The sequence below is a fragment of the Bos taurus genome, chromosome 4, assembly GCF_002263795.3.
Source record: "Bos taurus isolate L1 Dominette 01449 registration number 42190680 breed Hereford chromosome 4, ARS-UCD2.0, whole genome shotgun sequence".
Classification (NCBI taxonomy): domain Eukaryota; kingdom Metazoa; phylum Chordata; class Mammalia; order Artiodactyla; family Bovidae; genus Bos; species Bos taurus.
In genome coordinates, this window is record NC_037331.1 from 112,023,103 (window position 1) to 112,043,926 (window position 20,824).

The window sequence follows — 20,824 nt, forward strand, 5'->3', positions numbered from 1 at the left end:
CTGATGTGGTCACTCATTCCACATAGCTCTTCTTGGTTCCCCGCTGGGGAACTAAACCCACCAGGCTCACACAATGTCAATTACTACCTTGGTGGGAGAGTGAGGGGAAAAAAGCACATATTTAAACTTGGTGTTCGTGTGAATTGAATACCTTGTGTCAAGCTCTTTCTCCCCCCGTTCCAGGTGAAGGAACAAGTCAAGCTGACGAGCTAAGGATGCTCTTGATCACACGGGATGTCACCATGGCTGCAGGCCAGGATTTCTGGTCAGGATCTCCGCATTCGTGGTTCCTGGAGGTACGCTGCCTGTCGAGGAATGAAAGCCCGCCGTGCGAAGCGCACACCGGCTGGTGCCCCCAAGCCCTGCCCTCCATCGGGGAAGCCGCTGTCTTCTGCTGCCTCTGGGTCTCTGGTCCTATAACGGGGAACAAACGGGCTTCACAGGGGCCACGTGCCAAGGGTGGCATGTGGTGACCGGGCAAGCTCGGGGGCAACTCTCCCTGAATTGGTCAGCGACGCCTCCTGGGTGGAGCATGGAGACCAGGGGTCTCAGCAGGCGTCAGGGAAGACGAGGGGACACAGGAGACGCACACGTGCAGTTTTTCGCTGCCAAAGCCAAGGGTGAATGAACTGTATCCCAGGACTCAGGCCACAGGGCTTGTGCATCGAGGCAGCAGAAACCAGCCTCGTCCATGTTTGCATAACTGGAAAGGAAGTTGTTTCATCTGAGCTTCCCATTCATGTTACAAATCAGTGAGAACACTGAACGCTGCCGCCCTGGGCGCTCCTGCCACCGCCTGGCTTGAGGAGCAGCTCCCCGTTTCCCGGGACGGTAAGGGTGTTTCTTACTCCTTCAAGATTTAGAAGTAGTCTGGTTGTTCCCGTCACGTTTCTGAGGGCTGTATCTAGTGGGACTTAGAGCTACATCCGTTCGCAGGAAATCTCCTGTCATTTTGGCAGGCCTTGGCACCAGGGACGCGCCCCGTGCACCCTGGTCTCGGACGCGAGCAGTGACCACTACTGTGTCCCGTCTCCTGGGCCAGTATGTGCGGTATATGGTAACATGTTTGCAAGAGTGTTAATTTGCCTAGTACTGGCAATATGTGTTACACCCAGATTCCCAGGATGGCTTCTGACAAACCCAAGAGGTGAAATGTTTTTCCCATCACTCAATCCTTTTCTAAAACCAGCTGGGGAGGCGGTGTAACAAATGACAAACACAAGGAGAAGTTCAAGTATTCTTTATTCAAAGTTGAAAAATGTACCACACTGCATTATTGCAAAAATTCACTGGTACAAAACACTTTGCAGCTGGTGAGAAGGCAATAAAAAGTTGATTTTTTTAAACTCATTACTATAAATTATTCTTACAGTACTTTGCAAATTCAGAATTTCAAACTGCATTTTCCTTTTCTAAATCGCCCACAGTACTCGAGGTTCCTGAAGCTAAGGCCGCTGTTCCAAGAGGAGGGGGGAAGAGGTAGCACGCGTCAAGGGATCTCCATTTCTCTTTCGATGCCCACGTACTTCAGGGCGTCGGCCTGGCTGTATCTGAGACAGTGGGAGGAACAGGTGAGCGCCCTGCAGCGCAGGGTGAGACCCAGCCCACTCAGCAAGGCACAAACGAGCCCGTTACTGCTGCCTGCACAAAGGCGCCTTCGCAAAAGGGGTGCAAACATCCCAGCTGCAAAGGGGCCGAGCTGGACAGAACTAGCAATAACGCCCCTTCCCCAGCTAGCCCCTTGCCCCTGAAACCAACTGCCCGGGAAGGCAGGCCCACAGCGGGGGGCGGTGTTGAGGCCAGACACAGGGAGCCAGAGAACCTTAGTGAGCGGTCCAGAGCCGGCCACAGGCCCCTTGAAGCCAGGACAGCACAAAGGCAAGAAGAGATAGATGCCTGCGACTCTTGCCACCGGGTGAGAGCCCTACGGGTCCCCCAAAAGGAAGGTGCTCCACCCAGCTGCTGCTTCTGGGAAGATTTGGGTTGGAAACAGCTCCACACAGGCCCCAGTTTAAGACAATTCTACACAGAACACCGAGCTTCTCGATGGGATGTACAGTCAGCCACAGAATTTGTTCAACTAAACATTCCTGACTATATTTAAATATTCTGTAACTTGTCCATTTTCCCCAGAACTTGACAGTATAAACTGCCAGCCGGATGCCCAGCAGCATAACCACCCCCCGGGAGCCTGTGCTCAGCACCCTGATGGCAGGCCTGACCCTGAAGATAAAAATGGAGCTTTCTGCGTTTTTTGAACTTCTAAAAAGCATGACTTTATACTGGAAATGCCATTACCCAGCAGTACACCCTAGCTCCCAGCACTGCCCACGGCAAATCACCAGCCCCGGACAGAAGCCCAGCCCGGAGCCGGAAGCCGGCCTCTGGCCAGAGCTCAGCATCCAGGCAGAAAAGCCCTCGGAGACTAGAAACCAACCTGTAATCGAAAAACAGCTCTTCACCAGTCTGGATGGCTCGCTTAGCAAAAATCCCTATCCTGTGATCGCCGTTGACCATCATCACTGCAGAGAGAGGCGTAGGGTCAAGGCATAGGTGAGGATGACCCAGGAGGGGAGCGGACAGTCAGGTAAGGTGCCCAGAACCACTCACAACGCCCTGCGGGGACTCCACCCGCCTCGGAGCACTTACCTTTTGCATAGCAGTTGGGATTTACTGAGTGATTTGCAAAACGAATCTTGTTACCCTTGCGGGTTGCATCCACCACAAAATCTAAAGAGAAAAAAATAAGCATAACCCAGCAAACAGTTTTAAATCAATAAACACAAAGTTATTGTGATTCTGTAAAAATATAAGTGGTTATTTTCTTTAGAGTTTGCCTTCAAAAGCAAGTAAATCGTTCAACCTGGTTCACTGGGTAAGAAATGACCTCTGGAAGAAAATGCTGCCCTAGGTTAAAATGAAATTCTTCCCAACATCATAAATAAGTTTCTTCAAATTCATTTTTTCATGTTACTGGTTATGGAACATGCAGACCACTTGTTCCCACTGGTTTCAGTGGCGAGACCCCTGGAGAAGCACCGGTGTGCCACCGACTGACCCGACGCCTTCCCCCAGGACCAGGGTCTGCATGCGTGCGTCCCCGTCCGTCCTCGGGACCCCAGGGAAGCTGAGGAGGTGCTTCACAGGGCGGGGCTCCCCTCCCAGGAGAGAGGCACCAACTGGTAGCCATGGCAGGAGGGACGCAAGAGGAGAGCCAGGCTGTGGAGCCAAGGATGGCTGGGGCCGCCACAGCCCCTGCCTGCAACACAGAACCCCCGAGCACTGCAGGACCACCCACTCCACGCGTTACACTCCTCCAACCTGGGGGCAAGTCTCTCAGTCGTGTCCAATTCTTTGTGACCCCATGAACTGTAGCCCCCCAGGCTCCTCCATCCAGGGAATTCTCCAGGCAAGAGCACTGGAGTGGGTACCATTTCCTTCACCAGGGGATCTTCCCGACCCAGGGATCGAACCCACGTCTCCTTCATTGCAGGTGGATTCTTTACCATCTGAGCCACCAGAGAAGCTCGAGAATACTGGAGTGGATTGCCTTTCCCTTCTCCCAGGGATCAAACCCAGGTCTCCCACACTCCAGCTGGATTCTTTACCATTTGAGCCACCAGGGACACCCTCCAGCAAACAGCCTGTTCCTAAGCCCAGCCCCCTTCAAACAGCTGACACCGGGGACCCCTCGTGTCATCTCTGCTGCTTCAGCCCCTGGAGGGACCCGAGGTGCGACCTGGGAACCAGAGGGACGCTGACCCCGCAGCGTACCGTTGTTCAAGTTGAACAGAAAGCTGCACATGTACTTGTCATACACTTTCCCTCTTCTGTCTGCTTCATCTTGAGAAATAATCTGGAAAGACAGACATGGGGTGAGGTGATTCACGATCAGGTTAGCCTGGCAGAACACACCCAGTTCGGCTGGAACGTTTGGGACCTTGATGACACTCAACAGAGGGTCACTGGCCAATTTCTCTTTGTCAGAGAACAGTGGTGTTTTAAGGACTCTGACTTAGAAATACTTCCACAGCTTTAAAGTAACTGCCTGGAGAACGTGAGTAACCTTAGTCGTTTTTACTTGGTACAAAATGCAGCTAGCCCCAGGGTTTACCCTAACTTAACCTAGAAAGGATGCTTTAGTTTAACAGTTAGGCTACACATTAAATAGGAGAGACTCGTCGTTGTAAAGTTCTTGTTCTCCCCCTCGTTCCCAGGTGATAAAAAGCTGAATGTGACAAGGACTGAAGCGGTGTAGCTTCCAAACAAACCAAACCCACAAGTCTAAGCTAAAAAGGCATTTATATTCATCTCTAATCAAACCCAGTGGACCTGCCCTATGAAAATCAGTCCAAAGCGTATTACAGGTGACTCCACGTGAGCACAGTGGCCACCCCACTGTCTGCGACGGACTGGGGGGCCCGGCCTTACCTCTCCACAGTATTCCGAGATGAATTCATTTTTCTGTACAGGATCCTTGATGAAGATCCCCCAGCCTGCGACATCAGACGGTGCCAACAGTAAATGCTAGAGAAAAAACACAATCGTAATCAAAGGAGAACACGGCTGGACAGACTAGACCACAGGCTGAACCGGGGTGACTCAGACACAGAGGGGTGTGGGGGTCAGTGTCCCCTGTGTGACCAGAGGAGCCGACAAGCTGCAGAAGCCACGTTTTGTTTTTTGTAAACCCAGTACAGAGCCCGAGTGTCTGCCTCACAGGGAAAAGGTGTCACCCGAGCTGGTGGCCCTGAGCTGGTCCGCATGTGCGTCCCCAGCCACCCTCAGCCTCGACTCCCCGACTCCACCGGCAGCTTCACAGGCCGCCTGCCCCCCCTCCACCTCCCCCGGGCCAGTCGCCGCTCCTCCTGGTGGGTCACTAGCCTTTTTTCCCCCCAAAGCGCTGTCCCTCCTTACAGGGCACAGTTCCACAGCCCTTCCTCATGACAGCACAGAACCCCAGGGGCCAGCACTCTTGTGCTCAGCAAGATGATCACCACCGTCAATTTTACAGATAGACAGTGTTTGGGAACTAAGCCCGAAGCCCTACCTTTTCATCAGGCTATCATGCTTTCATTCCACATTTCTTAAGTCTTTAAAGGAGACTCCCTGATGCCCAGGTTCCTGAGCTGTGCTTGACCCGGCCTACGCTCCCCTGTCAGGGCAATTAACCAAGTGCCTCCTTGACCAGCAAGATACTGTTAAGTAAATGAAACCTAATTGGTAAAAAAAATACCTACACAGTTTTCTGTTTGAGGAGGTAAAAGATGTCCAGAAAGATGACAAAGGAGGGTTTTGTTGTACAAGAGAGGAGGTTTGGGACGGGGGGGGCGGGGCGGGGGGCAGGGGATGAAAGTTTTCAGGGCTGAATGGGGGTCCATGGGAAACGCTGGCCTCACTGTGACGTGAGGACCTAGAGTGAAACATCTGAATGCCTGCCAACACCACAGACAAAAAAGGAAAGCCGGCTCCATACATGATTTCTGGCAGAGGTGCCAGGATTTCTGACGACAGTGCCATCTCAGTTACGCTGCTCGCTAAGTCAGGACCCTAGGAGCTGACTACGCTGCACGCAGCACAGGGTCCGGGGCTGAATGCCTGCTCAGAGCCCGGCTCCTTTCCTTCCGAGTCTCAGAACTCTGGGCTTAATGATTATTCCTAATTCAGAGTCTGGACGACCAAGCAGTTAACACACAAAGCACTCAGATCAGCTCGGTCCCTCAGTTGTGTCTTTGCGGCCCCAGGGACTGCAGCACGCCAGGCCTCCCTGTCCATCACCAGCAAACTTACGTCATTGAGTTAGGGATGCCAACCAACCATCTTATCCTCTGTCCCTCCTCCTGCCCTCAACCTTTCCCACCATCAGGGTCATCTCCAATGACAGGTCTTTTTCACGGTCATCGCCTCCCCTAAAAAACTAACTAACCTAGAACGTGCTGTGAGTTTCTTATGCTCAGCAACAAACCCCCTGGTTGGGACAGTTAGTCCCTCCCTGCAGCGCCCACTCCTACCTTCTTGGAGCCCCGCTGGATGCTGCAGTTCTTGCAGGACACGTTCTTGCTGTCCCAGTGGTCGGCCGCGCCGCAGGTGAGACAGAGGTCAGGGTCGCACTCGCGGACAGCCAGGTAGCACGGGCACTGCTTGGTGTTGCATTGGGCTTTGCAGCGGCAGCCAGGAAAGCGGTTCTGACCTTCAGAGAGAGACGCCTCCGTCAGGTGAGAACCGCCCGAAGGCGCCGCTGGAGCTGGGTGCTGGGCCCGACGACCTCACCGAGCCCTCGCGGCCCTTTACTCTCCCACCGTCGTCACACGGGCAAGGGAAGCGAGAGGAACGTCAGAGCCATCCACAGGGACACCGACCGCCGCCTCCTGCTTCGCCACGGGTGTGAGAGGCGGTCTGCGTACTTACAGTGCAGCGACCGTGCACGTGGGGAGGTGGGCTCCAGACTGCGTGGCACCCAGGGCTCTAGGGCCTCCCTGGTGCCCAGGCTTCAGTGCACAACTGCCGTTCTCACCCGGATGCGACTACATTCCTTCAAGAGCGGACCCACTAACTCAGAATCTCTAGTGTCTGGAAAGTACTGGGGAGCCATTTCTAGATTTGCCTTCCATTCTGTGCCAACTTTACTATGATTTAAAAGTTAAAATGATCAAAGACAATACAAAGCTCTTTTAATCCATGCCGGCCTCACCTGCCCGCCTACCTGCCTCAGCCAGGCGGACTGGCTGGGCTCCACACAGGCTTGTGGCATGAGTTTCCCAAAGGAAACACCACAGGGGTTGCCATGATGCCCTCGTGTTGACTGAAGTTAGTTTTAAATTCCTGACCAACAGTCAATTTAATTCTCACGCAATGACATCAAGACAACAAGTACTTACACTCTGAACTACACTGACAAAATTTTTCACAAAAATTCTGTGCTATCACACAAGGGCACGAGCTGTCGCAAGGCTGCCGCGGGTGGTCACAGGGTTGATAGTTGTAAACGTGGTTGGAGGAGCCGTCTGCACAGACAAGAGCACGCGTCAGTCCCGGAAGCCAGAGGCGACCACACGCCCGACAGGCACACGTTCCCCCGCGACCCGAGCGCTGGGGGCTGTCCTCACTGCGTCCACCTTACGCGCCCGTCTACATGCCCCCCACCCGCCAAGAGCCAGGGAGCCCCCAGGCCTTGTCACACCTCAGTCAGGCTCCCCGAGTTCTCCTCTAGCCAACAGATGGCCGCCTTCTAAACTGGTTTAATGCACAAAGTCAGGTCTATCTGAACATCCCAAACTCTAATCCAGTTACTATTCTAAGACACGTGAGGAGGAGACAGCGAGTTAATAAGGAAGCCGAATGGAAAGACGCTAACCCTTCTTCAGCTGGATCTTTCTGCAGTGTGCGGCCCACAACCTGCAAAACACAAACGACATCACCCTCGTGAGCTGGGCGCACGTGGAGCAGCCAGCCCGCCACGTGCCGCGGTTCGTTCTCTGTGGAGGGTACTGACACAGAACACTCTAATTTCTGGAATCTTTAATCATTTCAATTGAGCTATCTGGGCAGAAATAAATAATCCAAACAAAAAATGCAAAGGTATCAACTAAAGCTAAATTATTAAATTACTTATCAAAGAAATGTAATATGAACATGCAGACGATTTCTGAGGTATAATCTAAGTGTTCCCTTACCCAACACCCAGCTCTGCTTCTCTCTAAAAACCCTGGAGGTTACAACAGCGCGTCTGGGCACTTTCCATGTCTGTGAGCAGGCGTCGGCCTGCTGCCCTCACTGCACCATCACTTGCTCCGCCGGGCTGACAGCAGGGTGGCCGCGAAGAGTATCTGAGTCAGTGCCACACGCCCGGCATACCCGGGCTCTGGTGTGGAAACTGGCTCTGGAGCTCACAGGCTCCCAAGATAATGCTCGTGCCTTTACTGCAGAGGCTACTAAATAGTTCTCCGAGATGGAAATGTAACCTTGACTATGACTCAACACACCAAACCTACGGACAGCCGCTGGGTCTCAGAAAAATGGCAGCAACAGCCCAAGGAAGCCAGCCAGGCCGGCCCCAGCCTCCCCCCGGCGCGCTCACCGGTGTTTCCTCTTCTTCTTTCGGGGAGGAGTGTCCACGTCCTCGGCAGGGGCCGGCGCGATGACACTGGATTCTTTGACTCGAAACTCATACACCTGGCAGGAGGCACAGCCGCAGTCCGTGAGGACCGCCTGTGTGAGCGACTGGCCCCTGCCATTCCCACACACTCTCCACTTTGTTCCGTGGTGCTGCTGCGGTTACTCTCTATTCAAGCCATGAGTCCAAGCCGCTCCGTCGTGTCCAACTGTTGGCGACCCCATAGACTATACAGCCCATGGATTCTCCAGCCCAGAATACTAGAGTGGGTAGCCCTTCCCTTCTCCAGGGGATCTTCCCGACACAGGGATGGAACCCAGGTCTCCCGCATTGCAGGATTCTTTACCAGCTGAGCTACCAGGGAAGCCCAAGAGTCACAAGGCTACATCTAAATTCTGGGTTTCTGAAACCCACTGCCACCTGCCTGCAGCATCTCTTTCAGTTCCCTCTCAGTGAGAAAAAAAATTCTTTTCACATGAACAGGAACTTAATAACCAGGAATGTTCCTAGGTTTGGACAGTGATCACATACTTGTCCATCTGAAGATCTCTGCTGTTGGCTTTCTCAGCCACGCTCACCTGTCGACATGTTTTGGTCCCGATGAGCCTGGCGATGGCACAGAAATTGTCATAGTAGGTGCCGATGAGGACCCTGAACATGGAGGCCTCAGCGCCGCTCCACTCCACATTCTCGGGGGGCTCCGTGTTGGGCTTCATCTTTATTGGCGTTTGACACCGAGAATTCGCTTCTACAAAACCAAAGTTAATAGGCATTGCTCAAGAAGTGGCAAGTGAAGAAAGGCAGGGAGGGAGGCATGGAATGGCAGTTAGAGAACAGTATTAGGATGCAGAGCTTCGGTGTGCTTCAGAAAACAGGCAGTGAGTCATATGAGAATACACTGAGGCTAGAACTATAAGGAAGCTTTTCCCCGTAGAGACATGAGAGCGGGCTCCCCTGAACAGTCTTCTAAAATGAGAGCAGACGGGGTTCCGCGGCTGCTGTTCACAGTAGGACGCAAAGGGCTGAAAGGACAACCAGGAACACACTAGTCAGGAGCTGGGCTGCCTTCTCCCAACCAGCGCCACCCACCCGCAGACCATCAAGAACGGTCACCTGAATGATCAGACTTCTTTACGCACTGCCTGACAAACTGGCAAAAGGAAAACAACCCAGAGTGTGAGAATACACTGGATCATCAACCTTCAAATAACCCGCACGGACACCACCACAGGCGAGCGCTGGGTGCAGGGCGAAGACAGCAGGAGGGAGCCCACAGCCCTGCTCCTGGGTGTCTCACCGCGCTGGAAACTGACGGCTCAGCAGAGCCCCCGGCGCAGCGCGGACCGAAGCAGCCCGGAGCCCCGCGAGCAGCAGGAGCCCGGCCGCAGCCTCACCCGAGGAGCTTGAGGTCTCGTCCTTCTTCTCCTCCTCGTCCTTGTCGTTGCTCTCCCCGCCAGTCTCGGCCCCCGCCTCCCGGTCGCTGTCCGTGTCCTTCGACTCCAGCACGTTGATGGTGGGGGTGCTGGGCCTGCTGCTGTTGTTGGGAAGCCGGCCTCTCCGGCGGCCCCCCGGGCGCTTCGGGGGGGTCTTGATCCGCTCGGCGGTGAGAGCCGCAGCGAACTCCTTCGCTCCCTCCTACAACAGCAAGAGCGGAGACATCAAAGTCAAGTTCTACAGCTCGTTCCGGCAGAGGAGGAAGAAAAGGATTGGGTAAGCATGTTAGTCAAACTTATCAGTATCTGCTTTTCACAGGCAGTCACATCTAAAGACAATCATTTTCCTATCTGCTTTCCATGGTTTGAAGATTTGAGAAAGATAAATACGGCTTCTACAAACTCAGGCAAGACAGTTCTGTATTAACTGAGATTAGGAGTTAAAATACAGAATATACTTTAGGAAACACAGTCCATTTAAAAGTGAACTTTAAGAGGAGTCACACGCCCAGTGTGCATCTACAGTCAGCCTCTCCTGTCAGGACTTCTTAGGCTAGCACTCGCTTATCCATGGTAGCATTTGAAGTATACAAGAAGAATACAAGACGTACACATGCTCCATCCGGCCCTTTTCTGCCCCTTTTTTCCTGTGAGGGATGCACAGCCCCAGGAAGACATGAAAGGACCTTGAGGGACAGGCAGTGAGGGTCAGTCTGTGTTGCCAGGGGCAATAACCCCGTCTCGCAAAGTATACAACAACGGTAAGAGCACGGATTACAGAGCCACAGACACACTTTAGATGAGCCAAATAAAACGCTGCCTTGTAAAGAATATTATACAACAGTGCTCAAGAATTCCATTTTTAGTGGCAATAGAAGGGAGAAGTTTGAGAGCAGCCAACAGTTTTATACTTCATTCTACAAAAACCAAATTGCTTAAAAATAGGATACCTTCTGTAGGTGCCATTCAATGAATCTTCTGTCCAAAATCCAACAGGCAATATATACCCACTTAGTTCCTAGGTAGGAGTGGCTTGGTTCAAAGAGGGGAAATGGTAAAAATAAGATAGTACCCATAAAAAACAACTTTTCTACCTCATATTTTCCTAAACCCTTACCTTCTCTCCATCATTACAAAAAAAAAAAAAAAAACACCACACACACACCCCTCATCTCTGGGAGCTACATATAATGCGCTAAAACTACAGCAGGTCTGCAGTTCACAGAAGGGCGATGGCTCTGAGCAAGGCTCGGAAACTTCTGTGCTTCTGGGGTTTGGGCGGGCTCTCTGCGCTTCCCAAGCTCTAAGGTTGGTGGAAGGCATGAGAGTCTCGGATCCTAAAGACCTGCATACACTGCTGAAGAGACTAACGCTGGTAAAGAACAATGCAAGATAACAAAGGACTAGGATGTGCAGTAGGTACGAGCTCCCGAGAAACGCAGCTGAGAAACCTCTGCCTATTGTATGGCCAGTAACAGTTTGGGAACAACAGCTTACCGCTGACTTCACAGACCTCATGAAAATTCAAAATTCAGACTTCTCCACTCCCTCCAGAACCCCCCGCACATGCTTACCAAGTGCTGGTAACAGTGGGGGCCACAAGGCTTGTTGTCGAGGGCCGTCTCTGTGTTCTTCCGCTTGTAAGTGTTGGGTGTTGCATGAAAAGCTGCAAAATAAACAGAAAGCATCCAAATATAAAGTAAAATAGTTACTTTTTCATTCCTTCTGTTCCAAAGGAAAAAGTCAAGTATCCATCATCACACTTGTGCTAACACGTGGCTCACATTCTGGAACTTCCTTCAGGCTCACTGCATACTCACCATGTATTTTCCTCAGCTCTGCCCCAGAACACCTGAGCTCTAATTATAAACATTTACTTGAGTCTTTAATATTAGTCTCCACAGAAACAACTGATGTATCCTCTACACAGAAATCAGTTTTCTCTTTTCACCAGAAAAATCCTGACATCTACAACTTATCGATTTCTAAAGAAAGGTCAGCCCCTAGCTTGTCAAATGGGGGAATAGACTGGGACACCGCTTGTTAAAAACCTGGGTCAAAGACAGTGAGGACAGCCTTGGAATTCTACAAGTCAGCTTCTACGAATCACACACAATTCAAGAACCCGGGGGAGCCTGCAGTCAGCACTTCTGCAGGGAAAAATAGTAGTCAGATAAAACGGCTTTGGCAAGATATAGTGTTTGAAACTTAAGATGCCCAAATAACATACCAGAGAGACTCACACTCCAGCACACGGGTGCCCTAACCAAGTACAAAAGCACAGCAGCTGGACTGTGACAACCTGGGATGCTGGCTTCCAGAGCACAAAGGCAAAGACCAGAAACGCCCTACCCAGAATCACACACGATGAGGAGCAACGTGGGTAAAAACAAGTGACAGATTCATGAAATAAATCATCCCAAAATACATATGTAAGAAGCCATACTTCTATCCATAGAACCTAAATAGGAAATGACAACAGACTGATGAGGAAAGGAAGAGAAAGGAAAAACGAACAAAGTTATGCTTTTAAACTGGAAATTCAAGGCTCAGGTCCCATGTCAAGTATGTGAGTTGCTTTTTCCAGGAACAAGACTCAGATACCATGTGACTGATTTCACCCTGGACCCTTTAGGTGAGGGCCCCTAAAATGTCAACACAAAGGCTGAGCACATGGAAGGTAAAGGCCGCGTAAAGGGAAGGAGTTACATCAGTCCAGACACAAGGCCATCATGAGCCGAAGGCACATGCGGGCTTTGAGCCTGGTCGTCTCCTCCAGTATGAGCTAGGTTTACAGACTGATGTTTGGCCGCAGTTCACGGAAGAAGACATACGCGTGTCTGTACACCCACATGTACACACACTCTGGTCTTGAGAGAGAAGGTGTCACTAAGTCAGGACCAAGTGACAGTAGATGGAGTCACAAAAGAGCCGGACACGACTTAGTGACCGAACAACAAAGAACAACAGCAACAATCATTTTACTTGAGCTACGGAAAGAAAATCTGAAAGGAAATTAAAGAACAAAAGGAGAGTTATCAGACAGTTAGATAGAACCCTTACTTTAAAATGTGAGTTTTACCTTAGGTAATATAAATTTAATGAGATTCCAATAAACACACCTAGCCTCTTTTTAATTTAGACAAACGGATTCTAAAATTTACATAGAAAAATGAGAATGGCCAGGAGATCTCTGAATAACACCCCCCAGACAGACAGCCTCAAGGAACAGGACCCTGGAATCAGAAGCAGAGCCCAGCCCCTGTGCTGACCAGGACCGACGGCAGCTCAGGGCAGCCCCAGAGGGACCTGCAGACAACGGTGGGGAAACAGCAGGCCTGGAGGTGGGAGGGTGAGCTGAGGCCAAAATCCTGACAGAGCAAATGCCAAATGGATCAAAGGGAGAGATGTTTTTAAAAAAAACGTCTAAAACGTACTAAGGAAAAAGGTGAGACAGAGACACCCTTTAAAAGCCTGGAGTAGGGAAAGCCAAATGATAGATTTAACTATTTCTAAATGTTTTGTTTTGTTTTTTAAGTTTGCTACAGGATTTTTACCAAACAAACTGGAAAAAAAAACACTGCAACTCATCACAAAAAAAACTAATTCCCTGACTATATAAAGAACTTCAAGATATCAAAAAGACCACCAAAGCCAAAAGGATAAAAATAGTTCAGAGAAAATAAAACACAAATCTCTTAATCATGTAGAGAAATGCAAATTACATTGTGCTAGAAACCATTTTACTGATTCGGTCAGTAAGATCAAAGTCTGTTGTCTAACACGCTCCAGCGGCTGGGCTCGGGGGAAACCGGCAGTGCCGCTCTGCTGACGGAGCTTTAACCTGGCAGATGCCCCCATATGGCAGGCTGCTGGGCAGTGCCTGAGCACAGCGGCCCAGGTTAACCCACGCTCGCAGGGAGAACACGCGGGCCCACCCCGCAGGGCGATTCACTGAGCGCCGTTCCCGTAAGTGCTGGCCTTCAGGGACAGGGTCTGACACGGGCGGGGACAGTGCAGCTGTCCAGACAGGAATGAATCTGCAAACCTGAGTTCAGAGGGGGAAAGGCTGAGCACGACGGCACCGTGTGAACAGGGTTGCTGGAAAAAGAATGTGTATGTACAATATCTGCCGGAAAAAACTACACAAAGACACAGAAGAACTAGAGGCGGAAGTAGTTCCCTTACAAGGGAGTGAGGATGGGAGCGGGAGGTGGGAGACTCTCCTGGACAGTTTTGAATGCTATTCTGAAATACACGCATGTGAAGGATGATTTAAAAAAATAACAACAGCTAAAAACACAAGCCAGGTGCTATTATTTGAAGTATTTTGCACACAGTAATAAATTTAATCCTCAAGACTGTGTTATCTCCATCATACAAAGAACAAAAAGCACAAAATGCTGTATTTAACAGGTATGTTTCGTCATTTATTTAATGACTTCTTTTACCCAAGAAAAACACAGTGTGTGATCTTTTGTCAGAGTCAGTGTAAAGCGGCGAGCACCTGTAGAACTGTTAGGGCTGCACTGGGGTGAACGAGGGGGAGCAGGAGGCACAGCGGCGAGCAGCACACCCGTCAGGCCAGGGAGGCCGGCCTCAGTAAGCACAGCCCCCGGCTCGTCCTCTCCCCAGCCTGAATGATGGCACGAGGAGCAGGCTCAAGGTTCATCCAAATCACTCAAAACTGGAAGAGCACAAGAAAATAACTCCCGTGATAATGTTTAAAAGGAGTATCCTCCTACCTTGGCTCATTTGTACAACAAAAAGGGTTATCAAATGCTGTAGCTGTCCACAAGTTGAACGTTCCACTGATTACAAGGGCTCCTACCAATTTTCTTGCTATAGTGATATCTGAATGCAATTTATGGTATTCTTAAGCAAGAACTGGACAGTATTTTATAAAATGATCATGTGTGAGTAAAGGGGAATTAAATGCAATTCAAGACAACTTCCCTTGTGGCTCAGCTGGTAAAGAATCCGCCTACAATGCAGGAGACGGGTTTGATCCCTGGGTTGAAAAGATCCCCTAGAGAAGGGAAAGGCTACCCACTCCAGTATTCTGGCCTGGAGAATTCCATGGACTGTATAGTCCACGAGGTCGCAAAGAGTTGGACACAAGTGAGTGACTTTCACGTCATTTCAACTACTTCATGGGCTATGTGAAAACAAGGCTGCCAAGCCCAAGTAAGGTATCTCATAACCCTACAATGGCTGGGGAACAAATAGCTGGCTTCTGCAACTACTGAAACTATCAGATCATCTATGTAAACTATATCCGGAGTGTGGGTAACAGCAGCAAGGACGTGGAAGATACAATGATAATTCTGAAGGTCTACTTCAAGGTTTTCTAATAAACCACTCATAGTTCACACACACGACTATTTCCAGACCAAGATACACATCACATAACAAATTATTTGCTATAGAAAATATAAGTAGATAGAGCAAAAACTCAAAATGAGGCAAGATACAGTTGCTTGGGCAGGCTAATTAACACAAGAGGTACCACTGGACACAGGGAAAAAACAACAAAAGGCGGACCCAGGGAACTCTAAAAGGGCAAAGCAACATGAGCCCACTTAGCACATGGACAAAGGTGTTACGCCACAGACGGCCAGCTGCATAAAAGTCTAATACAGAAAAAGCTAACGTGTATTAAGCAAACCCTTCTTATTCAGAACCAGGAGGTATGAAATGTATTTTCACAACGCATGCCTCCAAATTCTCTAGTACTCTTTAAATTGTACTTAAACCTGGAAAATTTACTAAGAAACCTCATTCTCCAGCAGAATCAGAAAAATAGTCTCATACGTGTACATTTCATTAAGAACATTATATGCTTTACCTGTATTCAATGCAGGTGTTTTTAAAATCAACTTATTTAGAGGACCCTCTCCCCAAGTCCAAACACCAGACTTAACGCTCAACAGACAAGAACAGATACATAGACACCTTTTTAGCAGCCTATGGGGTCTTAGCACCCTTGGCAGTGAAAGCGCAGAGTCCCAACTACTGAGCCGCCAAGGAATTCCCTTTAGCCAATTTCTTACTTGACAACACCTTTCATCAGCAGGGAGAACGCTGCTCCGGGCTATCAGCTGGTGCACAGTGAGTTTTATCACAAAACCACCATGAGGTTAACATTTATGGAAAAATTACTGGCCTGTATTCTGAGGGGAGACAGTAGTCCCAACTTAACATGTGCAAAAAGACTTCAGAGAGCAACCTCAAGCAACAAATTTAAAAATACCAATACTTTGATTCTAACATATTTTTCAGTCATAACTGTAATATTAAATGACAGATCCTAGTGGTAATAAATGACAACACTTTCCAAGTTGATTTAACACATAATTCCACAATGAAGATAGAAAATGAAAACGTACAATAACTGCACTTACGATGTAGGAAGCAGTCATATTTAAAACATCGCCTACAGAAAAGCGTATGAAACGAATGCAAGCTCTGCTCCCTCTGGACAGACTTGGCGTTTGGTCCATCTATGTTGGGGGTGCACTCAGGAGGAAGCGCACCTGGGAGCTGCTGCTCCGTGAGTTCTTTGTACCTGACATCAACCAAGAGAATGTCATGTGAGGGTGAAACCAGAACCACATTCTTGAACATAAAAGTTTCTACAAGCTTTCTATGTATTATTTTTGATATTTTATCTTGCCTAAAATACAGCAAAGGGTCTAGCCTACAGCAATCTTTATTTAGATGAAGAGCCAATTAAACATTACACATGGTATATCAAGAAACACTCACAGATGTCATTCAGCTCTGTCATGAATAAATGTGATTATATTCATTAAAACGAAATAGCCATGACAGTAAAATTTCTATGGGTATCCAGAGAAACTTCCTCTTACATACACTCCTACAAATAGTGTGTGTGCGCGCGTGTGCGCACTCACGCACACTTCTTCCATCTATGATAAATGCAGCCCAGGGTTCCACAGATACACACACGTTTTAGTTCAAGTATCTTGCAGACGCTGCACACACACAGCAGTGGGTTCATCAGCTACATTAGCTCCGTTTCTAATAAGCCAGAATGGTGAGTGACATACCACACACAGCAAGACCATCTCAAAAGAACAAATCTTACTTTTCCTTTAGCTCTTCTGCTGTGCCCTTATCTGGAAACATTGAGGAAATAGCTTCAAAAATTTTATCAGAAGGAAATTTCCGAGGTGGACGGCTTTCTTTATCTACATAGGGAAATGTGAAAGGAAAACAGAGTGAAAGTGAACAAGCTCACCAATGTTTCATTTTGTCTACGCTTAACAATGCTGATTTCTCAAGAAATTATCAACTCTCTCACTTCTAACCTATTTTACAAGTATCTGAAATGCTGGTAGGTCAGACAAAACTCAAAATCAAATATGCAAAGTTTCAAGTGCACCGGGAGGCAGAAAAACCCAGGTTCTGATCCCAGCTCAGCCACTGACTGCCGCTGTGACCTTATCCCGTCACCAACCCACATGCATGTGTCATCTGTAAACGAGGGCCCACATGATCACTAAGGCACCGATTATGAGAACGGCACGCTTCTCTGAAACTGCAATTTTCCCCAAAATTCTTCTATGCTGACTTCATGTCAAGTCTCTTCCAACCCCGGCTCTAAGTTGGGACCCTCTAATTTCTCTGGTAATCTGTAATTAGTATACAAGTTAGAGCATGTGCCCTGGGGTCAGTCAGAGCTGGTTTCCAACACAGAACTTTCTGGGCTCTCTTTCTTCCCAATGCTGTGATCTTAAGTTACTTCACCTCACTGAACCCATATCAACTATAAAGTGGATCTGAGGATAAAATCCACCTTATTCCATATGCAATATTAGGAGGATTAAATGTCTATACACATATAAAGTGATATAAATTGACAAGCACATGACCTGCACATAGTCAAAGACTGATGTTACATATTACAATAATTATGATAATTGTCCAGGGAAACCCAAAAACTGTACATTCTTTTGCTAGCCAAGGGAAATAAAAGACTCACAAGTGCAGGATGAAATGTTATAAAAAGTATTCTAATTTTGATTACACTACCCCTGATGTGATATTTAACAGAAGAAAAAAGAAAAGTTTATCTGTACTCTATTTTTTTGAAAAACGCTGATATGGCTACACACAAACCTAACAAGACAGAGGTACCTTCTCGACTCTCCTCTAGATCTTTCTGTTTTTCTTCTCTTTCATCAGGATCATCTCCGTCATCATCGTCATCATCATCATTGTACTGACCAAGAGCATTCACCAGCTCCACAAAAATTTCATCATTTATAAACCCACATTCTGAAATTCATCAAATCAAATATTAGAAATACACAAAAGTATACCATGCTTTTTTCTAATTTGTAAGAAACAACTGGAGCCTATCAATCAGCACTGCAACACCATAATTATTATAAAATTTGGGAGAAAGGTCATTTCCAGGACTGGCCTAAGGCAAAGCTGGAAGAAGAATTTACCTCAACACCTGTCATTTTCACAAGTTTCCGGTGCCGGCGACCACAGCCTAATTCTCCAGAAACTAAATACGGCCTTCACCTCCTTCTAAACAACCTATCTACCAGACTGTGCCGTCCACTTGTGAGGGGACGAGAGGCTATTACATGCCACCCGCTGCAGGCACTTTAACGGGTCTTCTGTTAATGCTCGAAGCTGTGGTTCTAATGACAGGACTTCAGGCCCTGTGGGGGCCTAAGAGAAAGTCATTTTGGTCACAAGGCCTTTTGGAGCCCATGTTCCATAAGCAGGGCCCTAATCCTAACACATTTCATTGCTAAAGAGTCTTAAAGTCTATACATATTCAAACAATTCTATTTAATTTGCATGTGATTGACACAGTTTTTTAATAACCAACTACGCATAATTTCCAAGTGGCAAACACAATCCTTCAATTTAAAAATAGACAGGGAAAACACTGAAAATTTATCCCAGGCCAATCCAGCAGTTCTAATTTTTTAAAAATGTTTTTCATACTGGCGTTTGAAAAAACAAATCAAAATATCAATTCTCTGGCCCCTTTTCCAAGAGAATAAACACATGGCTCACCTCTATCCCCGTGTACTTTTCCATCATAATTTTTTATTAGTTCTTCAATGAACGTCCCATCCTGGTCTAAAACTTCATCCCCCATGTATGGAATGTTATGTAAAACAGTTTCATCTTCCACCTAAAAGTGAAATAAATAAATATATTTAAAAAGTAGACACATCCTAAGTACCAACATTTTTTTAAAAGTAAATGTAATATAACAGAAATACAGTATTTTTTCCTAAGCAGATGTCCATACCCAGTTCTCCAGATCTAAAATAATAGCAAACTCTAAAAGCTACAAAGAAATAAATGATGCTTCTCATCAATACTTGAGAAAACTGTTTATAGGAAAAAAACTTAAGAAAAAATAACTCTATTACAGAATCAGTCACTACAATTTACCATCACTTCATGTCCGTCTAAAACAGGAACACACCACAAGTTACGGTGTGGCCCATCAACCATTTGAAGACGTGTTCCTGCTTCAGACATTTAAAAGCATCTCAGGGTCAACAAAATACAGCTTATCAAAGCCAACCATAAAAAACAATGCCCCCAAAGGAAAAAAACTAATTAAGTGAGGATTTCCAAACTTCACTTGATCAACTTATCAACAGTCAACATAATAAATTCTAGGCATGTAAAATATGGATGGTTCATTACAGGTTATCCCAAAAGGATACTCTCATTCATAAAATAGGAACATTCTACAATAACATGTTTCCACACTATGAATGAGGCATATCAAACCTGATAGTGCTAATAAAGATGACAGATGAGTTTATATCAAGGTTTGGAAGATATCAAGAAAGAAAGAGGGTGCTGGCTAAGCAGGAAAGAGCCAGTCAAAGAAAAGTTCAGAGAGGACACAGGACTTCAAGAAAACAAGGGACAGGAAGCTGATGTTCTTGGGGGAAGAGAACTTTCAATAAAAAAATGTTAAAGAGTAATTATTGATAAAGACACAACATTTCTGAAGTCCATATCTAAATAAGGAGACTAATTTAAAACAAGGATAGGTCTCAGTCTGAAGAGGCCTTTGAACAAGGTATTGATTAAAAACAGAATTTTAGAAAGAAATTCTGATAACAGAACAGACTAGCTAAGATTGAAGAGAGGAAATGGCAACTGTTCAAGTGTGAGGTGCCTCAGGCTGGACCATGACTGACATAGAGGAATAGGCTGGGAAAAGGCCAGGACACACAGGAGCTGTCAGGTAGGAGCAGACAGGAAATAGGAAAAAAACGGAATTTTTCAAATAATTCCTACATAACAAATCTAGGACAAGTGCAGAGTTCATAAAGATAAGGGTACCTTAGACAAAGAAAAGGCAAACTGGGAGGAAAAGTGCACAGGGGGTATAAAATGAAAATGTAGATGTTAATGTACTGTTCTATTCAGAGTCAACCTCATATACAACTACTGAGTCTAGCTGCCAGCACACCTCACCTGCACTAAACCCCATTTACAACTGGGAAAGTTCATTATTTTGGACACAAGCCAAAATTAAATGACAGTTGGCTATTTTTTGTCTTCCCAATTATATCCATATAACCTTTGCACTGCAGGACATACCCTAGCCATAAAAAAGAAGCGTCTGCCTAATCTGGCTTTCATCACTAGCAAAAGCCATGGCTGATTCATAAATAATACTGACAACTCTGGAGGAGGAGATGAATTACGATGGGAGGGTTGATAGATACACACGACTATCCATAAAACAACAGGGACCTATACTCAATATCTTGTAATAATCTATAAGGAAAAAGAATCCGCAAAGCAATCACTTGGCCATACACCTGAGACTAACAACAGCATAAACTGACTATACTTCAGTGTTTTCAAATGGTTAAAAAAAGTCACTGCCAAGTTTAGAACACTATATTCTTTCAGAATTTCAGTCTGTGAAAATATGAGCCCTCTCAGAAGTTCTTGCAACATGATTCTCAAACCAAATGTTTTTGAATAAAGCCTTAAGTACACAAATCTACGCAATGGCAAAAGAGAATCTCAAGTTTACCTTTAAGCCTCCACTGAGAAAAGTTACTGAGGACGTTAGAAACACCTATTTATTGAAAAATCTAGCAGGCAGTTCTCTAAAGTAGGCTCACCAAGGACTTCCATCAAGATTTCAATAGCCCTATTATTTTACATATCAAGTAAGTAATAAAACTACGTATTCTTAATTTAACAACATAAGAACGCATACTTTAACTTCTCTTTTGTT

The 20,824-nt window shown here is 47.1% G+C and overlaps 1 protein-coding gene across 10 annotated transcripts in view; it reads right to left on the reverse strand.

The window, feature by feature from the left end:
- Positions 1 to 1,225: 1,225 nt before the first annotated feature.
- The window catches only part of EZH2 (enhancer of zeste 2 polycomb repressive complex 2 subunit), a 57,107-nt gene continuing 37,508 nt past the window's right edge, over positions 1,226 to 20,824 (reverse strand). For 5 of the 10 annotated variants that reach the window (XM_059885493.1, XM_059885492.1, XM_024990580.2 and 2 more), the window contains 16 exons: positions 18,613 to 18,733; positions 17,710 to 17,850; positions 16,658 to 16,760; positions 15,936 to 16,114; positions 11,121 to 11,212; positions 9,508 to 9,748; positions 8,692 to 8,861; positions 8,078 to 8,172; positions 7,355 to 7,395; positions 6,879 to 7,004; positions 6,012 to 6,190; positions 4,432 to 4,527; positions 3,775 to 3,856; positions 2,650 to 2,730; positions 2,438 to 2,522; positions 1,226 to 1,550 (listed from right to left, as the gene is read on the reverse strand). In XM_059885493.1, the coding sequence (XP_059741476.1) occupies positions 1,490 to 1,550; positions 2,438 to 2,522; positions 2,650 to 2,730; positions 3,775 to 3,856; positions 4,432 to 4,527; positions 6,012 to 6,190; positions 6,879 to 7,004; positions 7,355 to 7,395; positions 8,078 to 8,172; positions 8,692 to 8,861; positions 9,508 to 9,748; positions 11,121 to 11,212; positions 15,936 to 16,114; positions 16,658 to 16,760; positions 17,710 to 17,850; positions 18,613 to 18,733 (1,893 nt within the window). In that variant the 3' untranslated portion in view covers positions 1,226 to 1,489. The remainder of the gene's footprint in view (positions 1,551 to 2,437; positions 2,523 to 2,649; positions 2,731 to 3,774; positions 3,857 to 4,431; positions 4,528 to 6,011; positions 6,191 to 6,878; positions 7,005 to 7,354; positions 7,396 to 8,077; positions 8,173 to 8,691; positions 8,862 to 9,507; positions 9,749 to 11,120; positions 11,213 to 15,935; positions 16,115 to 16,657; positions 16,761 to 17,709; positions 17,851 to 18,612; positions 18,734 to 20,824) is intronic. The other 5 variants (XM_015470756.3, XM_059885494.1, XM_024990581.2 and 2 more) reach the window with 3 other exon arrangements.